General features: G+C 37.6%; 1 protein-coding gene across 2 annotated transcripts in view; it reads right to left on the bottom strand.

Annotated features, from left to right (window-relative positions):
- Positions 1-7116: 7116 nt before the first annotated feature.
- LOC120315021 (cytochrome b561 domain-containing protein 2) overlaps positions 7117-11813 on the bottom strand; it is a 13676-nt gene continuing 8979 nt past the window's right edge. For both annotated transcript variants that reach the window (XM_039358675.1, XM_039358674.1), the window contains exons 2-4: positions 11482-11786; positions 9421-9458; positions 7117-7741 (exon numbers count right to left, since the gene is read on the bottom strand). In XM_039358675.1, the coding sequence (XP_039214609.1) occupies positions 7238-7741; positions 9421-9458; positions 11482-11608 (669 nt within the window). In that variant the 5' untranslated portion in view covers positions 11609-11786 and the 3' untranslated portion in view covers positions 7117-7237. The remainder of the gene's footprint in view (positions 7742-9420; positions 9459-11481; positions 11787-11813) is intronic.

Genomic DNA, 11813 nt, shown 5'->3' with positions numbered 1-11813 from the left:
CTTAACAGATTTGAAATACTTCCTTGTTTTCCTTCCACTGAATGTAAAAAATAATCTGCATGGAATGATGTCTGTGGAAGAAATTCACTTTGTACAATGCATTCCTTGTAATAGCTGTATTAGAAATGATGCCAATTAAGATAGGGTGATCACCATAAAGCCGTGTTGATATGATCATGCTTTAAGGTTAGAAATGAGGAAGAAATTTGCCAACTTTTTGGTGGAAAAGTAGTTCTCAGAGTCAGAACTATAATGGATTTATTAGTAGGTTGGGTAAAATATTTAGTCCTGTTAACATGCATTCCTCCTATATTCATTACATATTCAGACTTTGCAGCTCAACAAATGGCTTGCCTCTTTGGATTGATTCATGTTGCGTAGTGGCCTGGTTAGAGCGTGGAGAAGGTAGTCTTCTGAGATTTAAAGAGGAATCTTGAGCATCTTTTGCACCTTAGCTTGATATTCTGGAAAGGGATCCCAAGATCAAGCCTTTTTTTTTCTGTTGGTTTAGGATGTGAGGGGAGGGGGTGGGATACGACATCATCTATTTCCAATTTACAACACAGTCCTTTCAGCAGTTCCAAGAAGACTCCACAGCCATTTACACTAGTCAGGTGACCCTGATGACACGGATAAACCTCCAGGCGGCATTAATGACTCTCTAAAAGAATGCAAAGGACCAGCTGTCTGCAAGGAGTATAAATTCTTCCATTCCCCACCATCCAGTCAGCTGGAGAAGCTTCTTGGATGAGAAGTGAAACATCTTCCAAGAAAAATAAGAATCCATTTGCTTCATGAAAAATCATCTTTGGGATAATTGCTTGTTTTTTTCATCCTTCTCTATCTTACTTGGTTCTGGATAATTCCTGGTGGAATGTGGCTGTGGGTTTGTGAGCTATTCCTATTCCTAGGGTTGGAGAATTCTGGCTGTCATTTCCAACATTCCTTTTGTGTATGGAAAGCTTAGCTTTTGTGTGGTGGTTGGCTGTGTGGTGCATTGTGGTTTGGGTGCTGTGTGTCTGAATACAAGTTTTCAGATAGCTTTTGCAGCGAAAGATGTCAATCAGCTGTTTCTCTTTTGTGCTGCAGTATGTCCTGGCTGTTATAAAGAGTGTCTGGATGCAGATTTTTTTGTGTGCGGTGGGATGATTGTGCAGCTGAGGATCTGGTCTGAGTGGGTTTGCGATTGTCAATGTTAAGGAATGGAAGTGTTTTGTCTGTTTCCTCTTCACATGTGAATTTGATCCTGGGGAATGTGTTGTTGTGTAGGTGGTGTGTTTTTTCAATTTGGGAGCATTTGATGATGACAAAGATGTCATCAATGTAGTGTGTCCAGAATTTTGGTTGGATAGTGGATAGGACTATGGCTTTGAGTTGTTGCATGACTGCTTCTGCTATTAGACCTGATATGGGTGATCCCATTGGGGTGCCTTGAACTTGAAATATTAAGGCATAGGTCCAGGAGTTTCACAGAGTCTTCTGTGGCAGCACCATCTTTATGGGTACGGTATTTAATGAGTTGATGGTGTATGGTTTACTTAGCCAGGTCAATTGAGGTGAAGAGTGTGGTGACAACATTCTTGCAATAGTCCAATGCAGATATAAATCAAGTCAGATCACTTTCACCACCAAGGGGAAAAAACCAGGAGGCAACAATGATTTGATGGCATACACTCACATAAATTAGAAGTACTCCCACTGTTTTGTAAGGTATTTTGGTAGTAACAACTATTGAGAAAATCTAGTAAACTGAACAGATACCTATTTTGTCACTTAGTTGTTATGCTGCCTATAAAAGGAAATAAGATTTTTGATCTAGAATGTAACTTCCTGTATCCATTTTCAGGTCATTTCTTTGCATAACTGCTTTTTCGATGAAGTTTTTAAGGGCTTATTTGAGGAGCCTTATTATTAGCATTAGATTTGTTATGAAAGCTAGTCACCAATTCTTAGTCTTGAATTGCAGTCATGGCTGTTTATCATCATACCTCTTTCACAAGTTTTACATATTTCACAGTATGGAAAAAGGAAAAATGTCACCTATTAAGATTTTACCATCTTCTCATCATCTTTACTTGCCAGTATAGTTCACACTGACATCACTTCTCTACGGTTGGGCTTCATATACTGTACATACCGTAATTGGCTGCGTTCTTTATTTTCAGTAATTCAATAACATTTTTAATTAGCCAGATAGATTTTTTTTAGATGTCTCCCATTTATCATTGGAAATTATGATTGTGCCATTTATAACCTTCCCAGGAATTTCCCGTTATCTTGAGTTTCTTTTCCTAATATACCTAGCCATAGAACATTAACACCTCCTTGATTTTATTAATATTAACTTTCCTGAATTTTGGAATACATTACGCTCATGACTAGCTTTTCATAGGTTGAATTCCAGCATATCATTATCTCTCAGGTTCCTACTGTATACTAATTTTATTAGTCAATTCTGCTGCATTGGCTGAGATCAGATTAATTCCCTCATTCCATATATGCATTCTGAAAGACAATATTTTCAGCAATGCATTTGGGGAATTAGTTTCCATGACAGGGAGGTTTGTGTTTCTTAAACATCTGTATTTTTGTATTCTCCCCTTATGTCCTATTATTTCAATGATTTTGCCACTGCACTTTTCCATTTTACTTCATCAACATTTAGTTTACTGAGTTACTTAAACTGTTAATGAAAACAGAAATCAGGACAGAAAACAATATTCCAGAGATGTCAGCAGGAACAGAGTGGTGTATATAGATGAAGACATTGGATAAGTTTTAAAATACTAAGCCATGGTGTGAATGAAGTAAAACTTTGTTAGTTGAAGACATCAGTATAAAATGTATATAGTATTTTTATATATTGTAAAATAGAAAATTCTTGATAATTGCCAGCTCTGCTTCTGCTTACGATTCAAATGAACATCAGGAGTTGATATGTGAATTCATACACAGGCTCAGATGAACAGATTCTAATTCTAGTCATAGCTAATTTGGCTGCAATATTAAATTATTGCTCAGTGACTTGAAAATGACTATTCTTAAAATATTGCGGCCATAATGAATAATGGTCTTCTGAAACACAGGCAGAAGTTTTAATAGGGAATAAGGTTAATAGAAATATCTGAAGTTGTTATGCTTTCACAAAATTTAAAGCTATCATTCCAATGACTTCTGTATCACTGAACAATGCAAAATCTATCTGAAGGAAGCAAAAACAAACATGATGGCAGTACGTCACAGTTGCTGCATTAAAAAAAAAAATCTTTATTTCAGCACTCATAAGTACAAGCTTCTTTTCCCCACCCCCAAGTTTCAGTGGTACATTTATTTGCTACACAGTTTGTTGGCATATATTTTGTTTTGTTTTCAGATAACAAATATTACCTATGTTCCTTCTTATCAAGGCAGCAGTCATTACTTCATCAGTTTAATAGGTAAACACTGGTCAAAAAAGTAGTATTAGAACCAGTTATAAACTATTCATGGATGTTATCAATGGAGGGATTAATCTTCCCTATGCTTTCAGTGCAAATACAAACTTTTTAAGCCTAATGTATGTTTTTTTAACTATAATACTGTATGGTAAAATATATGTTGGAACACGAGCAGCAACAGATATCTAAACTATGTACCACTGGAAATATAGACATTTAGTTACTGATTGAAGAGCATATCTCATACTCATTACACAATGCCTTGTAGTAAGATCTTAACAAAATCATCAATCTTTGTTCCTGCCTTTGTAATAGATAATTAAATTTTAAAAATAGGACAGGAGGGGAATGCAATCAAAGCTTACATTGCAACTAAAGTTACCTGTGGCCATCTGTCTCTGAAAACTATAGGACTTATGTTAGTCTGTTTCATTGACTGCAACATGAGTGTCTTTAAATACATCTGTGATACAATATTATTTCCTCATTAAACTTTTCTGTGATCACTTTTCTCCCTCTTTGGAAAGCAGGTGTTATCCCTTCTCAATAGTAGAAAACAAAGATATATTTAAGGAGCTCCTGGAAGTAACATAAGCAGGAATTATGGTTACCGAAAGTGCTTTAACATTAACAAAATGTTTGTTAACAAACAAAACCCATTATAATAGGTAAATTGTTGCTAAAATAAGATAAAAAAATAAGCAATTAGGATTGTTCCCCATCTCGGAAAGCAAAGGAAAAAGCACAATCCTTTTTTAAGTTCTTGAAGAATCTCAGCATGCTTGGGAAGTGCTTTGATCTAAGAATTAAAGATACATGAAAATGCTGATTATGCACATGTATTTAAGCACATATGAGATTTTCTCAAGCTCTGCTTGCATATCTCATTTTTGTGAAAGAACTGTTTATATGAAACAACTTCAAGTCTGGAGAAATGAGAGGATTTCCTTGTCAATCAATTTCTGTCTGTAATTGCAGGATTACACTATCTAGTACTGTTATTCTTTACTACTCAATTATTGAAACATTTGGGTCAAAAGTATACTTTGCCTGATTTACAGAGCAAGGATAATAAGCCTTTTTTTTCTTTACAAGTCTAAAAGATAAGGTTTACAGTCACTTGTGACAGATTCTCCAACTATTTTCCTGTTGAGTTTTGGGACTAGTTTTTATCACTCCAAGCTATCCCCCATTTGCTGTAAAACCCCACTTTCGAGAACAGGAGACTATATAATACAGCATGAGAAGGAAGTTCAGGAGTTAAATATTGTGGAAACTCAAGAGGAGAGTTACTTGTTTTTACCTTTTGTGGTTTAAAAAGGAATTAATATTTCATTATTACAATGCCATTGGATTATCAGTAACCTGAAACAGCACACTTTGTTAGCCATTATGCTAGTGCTGTGGGATAGGTTCATCTATTCTGCTAAATTTTGGTTTCTTTTAACCATAATTTGTTGAATAAACTATGGTGGCCGGGTTCATAAAGATACTATAATGATATAATTAACATAATCTTAAGTCAAAAATAAAAACCAATCACGTTGTAATTTAGTTTTAACTTAGCCACTATGCTTTGAAACTTCATAGCTGCCAAAGCTGTGGGATAACAATGAATCACCTCTAAATTTAATGCTTACTTCCAAGGGACAGATTCAATTCATCTTACACAAGATCATTTCTGAAGCTGCATCAAAAAGTGTTGAGAGAGATTGAAACAATCAGTTCTGGCTATTTCCTAATCTTTTGCACATCTCTTTGGATGCATGGCCCCTTGAATTTTTGCCATGTCTCTTCTTTGCATGTGGGATAAGCCTTATTAGATCTTCACCTGCATATATAAACCAAGTGAATTTTCTTCTGAGTAAAAATGTATATTTTTAAGAATCAGTGTTCAGCCTTTATAATAGTATATAGCAAGGAAGTACAGGAAAAGTTGAGGGAAGGTTAGAGGAAAATACAAGGGATTATAAGGTAATATGACAGGAGCTACTAAGCAGGAGAAAATAAATTGGGTACTCCCTATTAACTATTGGTAGAGAAAGAGTCAGATGTGCATTGTGAAAGTCATGCAAAACTCTGGGTGGCCTCAACATTTTTTTTATAAGGATAAAATAGTATTCTTCACTCTGCATTTTCTCATCTTTCTAAAAATAGTTTGTGCTTACTTCCTTGTCCTTAGACTGGTGTTTCCAACTCTAGTCATTTTAAGATGTGGGGATTCAAGTCCCAGAATGTCCTAGCCAGCATTCCCAGCTGGTGTATTCTGGGAGTTGAAGTCCAAACATCTTAAAATATTAAACTTGGGAAACACCACCTTAGAACTTTCCTTCCCAATTCTATCTTTTATCTATAAAATTATAATGGCACTATAATTTACAATTATAGATGGCCACAACAAGAATAATCTAGGTTGTCATGGGTTATTTGCTCCTAGATAAGGATACCATGTGCTTTTGGGGGACACATCTTTTGAAAATTTATTAAAGGGTTAGCAAAATAAGCGATTCACTATTATGCTCTGCTAACGTTCCTATTATGCCATTAAATCAGGGCTAATAACATGCAACCTACAGAAATGGCTGACTATAGTTTAAATTCTGGTAGAGATCCAAGAATATGTGCTCATGTTTTCTGCTTTAAATTAAAGTGCCCTTTTATAGCTTTGCGTCTTTTAATGCAGAGCAGAAAGTCAGAATATTGGTTGGGAATAGAGTTACAATAACCTCAATGTATCTAGAGAATGGAGGGACATTTATTTATTTATGAGACTTATATACCGCTTTAAGTGCAAGCACTCTCTAAGCGGTGTACACCAGTAAGCGATGTATATATATATATATATATATATATATATATATATATATATATATATATATATTTACATTGCCCCCAACAATCTGGGTCCCCATTTTACCTACCTCGGAAGGATGGAAGGCTGAGTCAACCTTGAGCCGGTGAGATTTGAACCGCTGACCTGCTGAACACAGTCAGCTAAAGTGGCCTGCAGTACTGCACTCTAACTGCTGCGCCACCTCAGCTCATTAAAATATTGGTTTTAAGTGATACCTTTTATGCTGAAGAGCTGTCTCTATCTTACAGAGGATGACAGTATTTGGGAACAGGACAGATATGCTTGAGTAGGAAAAACAACAGGTGAAGGAACATTCATTTTCTGAAGTTTCTTCACATTTTTCATCTGCACAAAGCAATTCTACTTTTTTTAAAAAATGTAAAATATATTATTAGCCCTTGATCAGCACATGTGATTTAACTAATATAGCTGGATATGCTGTACCGTCACATAGCATATCACTTTAAAAAAAGAGGAAGAATTGACCATCACTGCAAACAAAAACCAAATACATTGAATAAAAGCCATCTTTCAAAGTGGAAGGTTAAAAATGCCCAGGCCTTAGAATAGAGCACAAGTATGAAAAAGAAATTATAGCAAGTTAGATTTACAAGCGTAAATGTACATGGCCAGATCAAGAATAATTTAAACCATAATATATCCACTGATTTCATTTGGGGGTGAGGGAGCACCAGTAGGGCATGGTTGGACTCTTAAACAATACTAATAATTATAGTTGCAGCAATGGAACTGCAAGAAATTTGGTTCAACAGCATAGGCATCTATGCTATGGAAAAATGAAGCAATAAAAAAATCCATACAAAGTTAGAGGCAGGTAGAAAGAGATTCTTGTGTTCCAGTATTCCTGTACATAGTTATGGATTCCTTCAGATAATGCAGAAATGCTTCTGCGATCCCACACAGATGTCTTGTTTTAAGACTGTTTTCACGGCTGGATTCTTTTACGGTAGAGATAGGCATTGCTCACTTGGTTCATGATAACCAAACTGGTGAGAATAGGGCACAACATAATTAGATACCAAGAGATTCCAGTCACAGTTGTAGAAAACCACAGGGAACACATGCCCAGCATCAAGCTGGCACAACCAAGTAGATACCCAATAAGCCCTGATGTGGCATGGTACAGCTTCAGTTTGCTCAGGGTCCAGTTCTTCATCAGCTTGGGATACAGCAGGACAAGCCCACCGATGCACTGCAGACTAGCATATACCACTGTCAGCAAGCCACTCTGGCTGTGCCAGGTGACAAAGTGCTCTTTCCCATTGAGGTACTTGTTGTAGCTGATAATGGCAAATCCCAGCAATGCACAGATAAGAGCAAGCAGCTGTAAAGCCCAGTGGAAGCGGACCTTGGCCTTGCGGGAGAAGGACCGGAGCAGGCTGCTCTCTGGAGAGAAAGTCAGCAGAGCCTCTGTCATGAGGAAAGAAAACTGGGAAAAGGGAAGACAGAAAAAGACATAAGGATTTCCCACATAAAGGTTAGCTGCAAAAAATATTTAAGAATATTTCATGTGAAAATTTGGGAAACCATCAGATATTTAGTGAGACACTAATTTGTCAATGGGGGAGGCTCTATTCAAGAAGATACTTAACTTTAAAATGAAATTCTGCAAAAGAGAAAATATAGATTTGGAAAGATGGTATATAGAGAGACTCACTCTTGAACCAGGGCAGCAGAAGTGTTATGCTATCTTTCCCCAACTTCCATAGTAAAGAATACATATCTGCCCCCTATTATGTGCAACAAAGTATTCTGCCTTTTTGCATGAAGAGCCAGCAAACTGAACTTGTTATAAAAGATAAGGTTATACAGGTAGTCCTCAAATTAAAGCAGTGTTTCTCAACCTTGACAATTTTAAGGCATGTGGACTTCAACTCCCAGAATTCCACAGCCAGCAATGCTGGCTGTGGAATTCTGGGAGTTGAAGTCCACATGCCTTAAAATTGTCAAGGTTGAGAAACACTGAATTAGAGTCACTTAGCAGCTGTTCAAAGTTACAGCAGACACCCTCCCAGTCATTAATCCTTATGAACAACCACAGTGATGCTGCAGTGCCCTCCTGCCTATGTTTCCCAATTCCCCACCCCGGTCTCCACAGGCCTTGGACTTGCTTCCCATACCACTAGGCCCCACATCCTCCTTCTCCTCACTTAGCTGTCAAAGAGCTCTAGAGCTTGACTTAGGGAAGCATAGCAAGACATTTTGTTGTTGGGGCACATCTTCCAAGAGTCCATATTGAATTGCCATTCATAAAATGGCCTCTTCCGGGATTCCAGGGGTTGTTTGTAAAATGGCCGCCACTTCTGGGATCGTGCCACTCATCCCAGGAATGAAGCAGTTTGTTCTGTTTCCCTAACATGGTCTTGCAGTGTTGCAGAAAGTGCCAGGGCTTTCTACAGCATTGCGCAAATCATGTTAGGAGAGCATAGTGGATCATTCTGTTACTGGGCCACACAGCTGCATCCCCAGAAGCAGCTGCCATTTCAGTGCGGCCACAAGGAACTGTGTTGTAGGCATTGTGGCTGCACTAAAATGGCAACTGCATCTGTGACACGGCCACATGGCCCAGGAACGCTGAGGGATGGTGTGATATGTCCTTCCCCAATGTGATGTACACAGTTCTGGAGAGCTTCAGAAGCTAACTGGGTGATGGGGAATGGGCAGGAGCCCAAAGCCCTGTGGGGAACCAGTGTGGGGAGGGAGAAACAGGCCCAAGGGCTGTAGTGACTCCAAGAGGTGGGAAGCAGAGCCTGAAGTGTTTCATGGAGTGAAGGAGGCCATGGGAAGCCCAGGGCAGGTGGGCCTGAGCCTGTGCTAGGCCTTCCAGCATCTTCCACCACTCAGCCACCTTGTCTTCCGACCCACACAGTCATTTTAACAGCTGCAGGGGGTGGAGGTAACTAAGCAAGGCACTCTCTCAACTGTAATGGGCAGGCTACATTGTGGTCATAGGTCAAGGATTACCTGCATAGTTAATTATTTGAGAAATGATAACCAGTAGTAGAAGAAAGAAGTATTATTTATATCTACTACCTTGAGTTATTTATAAAAACAATAAATGTGAGATAAAAAAAATCAAGAAAACATAATCTCATTTGTCTGGCTTACCGCAAGAGACATTAAGAAAGGATGCCAGGAGAACAGACCTGGAAAGGAATGAGAGCAAAATCAATCTCTGCTGGCTAATCATGGCTGAAAAGATAATGTATGCTCCATACATTCAATTCATTTGTTGAAGTCTTAAAATAATACTCTGGTGTGATATAATCCGATTCAAGATTTACTGTATATCATAGCTGTGCCTATGCTGATACTGCATTTGGGAGATGCCACCAAAATCTGGAAGCTAATTAGGGATAATTTTCATCGTGTTTTTAGACTGAGTATTTTTAAGGGTAGAAATAGAAACACAAGGCTTTCATTCACATTCCTAAATTCTCCCAAATTAAGCAAAACAGGGTTGACAAGTAATTATTGCCCTTGTATCCTTGTATCACTAGTACGATTTCTGCAGCTAAGAAGTTAAATTGTGACCCAAGACAAAAGAACTGACATGTCCACAAATTGTGAAGTGTTAGATTCATATTGACTGAGAAACAACAAGTAGAATAATATTAAATATACCAGCATTGGAAGCTCACTAGTTTTTTGTAAAATAAGTAATTTTTAGATTCTTTTAAATATGAATCTAATAATCTCTTGAGGTTGAGGAAAAAATAAAACATGTCCATCCCCACCATTAAAAAAAGTGACAACCTAGTGAAACTTAAAACCAATTGTTTAAATTCCAAAAGAGTAACAGGATTGGTTTGGAGAATTAAAAAAAGAAAATAGATGTATTATGAAATTTTTTTAAAATGCTAATTCATGAAACTTTATACTACATAATATTCATGGTAAGGTAACACAACATACATTTTCAAAATTAAATGTTAGCCACTTTGGTCTAGTGATTAAGATACAAAGCTGGAAACCAATAAGTCATGAGTTGTAGTCCTGCCTTATCCATGAGAGCCAACTGGGTGACCTTGGGCCAGCTATTCTCTCAGGTCAATTCACTTCAGTGTGGTTGTTGCAGGGAAAATAGAAGAAGGAAGATGTGTTGGACATGACCTCCACATTGAGTTATTTATAAAAATAATAAAGATGGGATACAAATAAAATAAACATTATTATATTGAGTCATACTCCTGTGAGCCTGAAAAATTATGTATATTCTCAAAATTCTTTATTCACCATGGAAAATAGACATTAATCCATGTTAAGTCTTTGCATCCAAGACTCTTATTTCATTGTCACCTTCCTTTCACTAAAAGAAATTGATTTACCTTTTCGTCACAGAAGATACAAAATTATAACTGGATTGGAGAAGACACTGCAATGAATGGATGAACTTAGTGGGATGAAGCTCAGTCTGTAGTCAATAAAATAAAAGCAAACCAAACTGACCAAACTCAGCACAGGCAATGCAGTATAGATGCAGTCCAGTCATAATCACAGATGATTATATATTAAGCATCTGTATGGTGAGAAATTGGGAAACCCTGACTACTAGGTATTTTAGGTATGAAGCCAGCTGGGTGACCTTGGACCAGTCACTCTTTCTCTCTTTTTTCTAGGAAGACAATTAGAAGCCAGTTCTGCATACCTTGCCAAACCAGGATTGCATACAAATGTAACTTTTTTCTTTAAGAACTCAATGGAGCATTTATGAATGGAATCTTTCCCAATGCTGTATCTACAGCTATGATCCTATAAGGTAAGTGGGGCTGAATGTCCAAAATTTATCAAGAGAACTTCATAACTGAGTGGGATTTGAATCTAACTAGCTCAGGCGCAACACCTTACCTCTCCACTCTGCTAATTGTTTTAATTATATATAACAGTACAGTTGAGATTGGAAAATCCAGAGTGGGGTGTTGCTGAAAATGGGTGACTAGAATTGCCAAGATCCAAGTTTAACTCAACTAGGGAGGCTATTGACTCACTTTCAGCCTTCCTCTCTCTTCCTGCTCCCCATCCTCCTGTGCCCAGCCTTGACCTACTAGCTAAAGTCATCATCCAGCAGGACGACCTATACTGTACAGTAGATCTTAAGCATTCCTGTCCATGTTTCAAGTACTATTGGGGAAATAACACCGCATGGTCCTCCCATTGCTCTTTACTTACTTGATCCAGGTCTGGTGAGCACCACCATGACTATGGTGAATCCAAGAGAAACCAGGTGTGCAGCTGCACCAAATACAGTCCTAAGAGAGTAGTAAATCTGAGATTCTGTTTCAACTGTCAGAGCCATGTCTTCTGGAAAATGAATAAGATGTTGGCCTTCCACTGTCCACTAATTATTAGTCTTCTGTGTTTATGTACAAAACCTATCAAATGCCTCAGAACATCAAAGTGAGGGAAAATTCAAGCAGTATTGTCTTTAAACAAAAAAAATCTGCTTCAAGCTTCTCATGCTTCTGTCAATTATCCTGTGTGAAAAGTGTAAAGAGATTATA

The sequence above is a fragment of the Crotalus tigris genome, unplaced genomic scaffold (assembly GCF_016545835.1).
Source record: "Crotalus tigris isolate CLP2741 ecotype Arizona unplaced genomic scaffold, ASM1654583v1 scf7180000019060.718356, whole genome shotgun sequence".
Lineage (NCBI taxonomy): Eukaryota > Metazoa > Chordata > Lepidosauria > Squamata > Viperidae > Crotalus > Crotalus tigris.
This window is presented reverse-complemented; position numbering and strand designations above follow the sequence as displayed.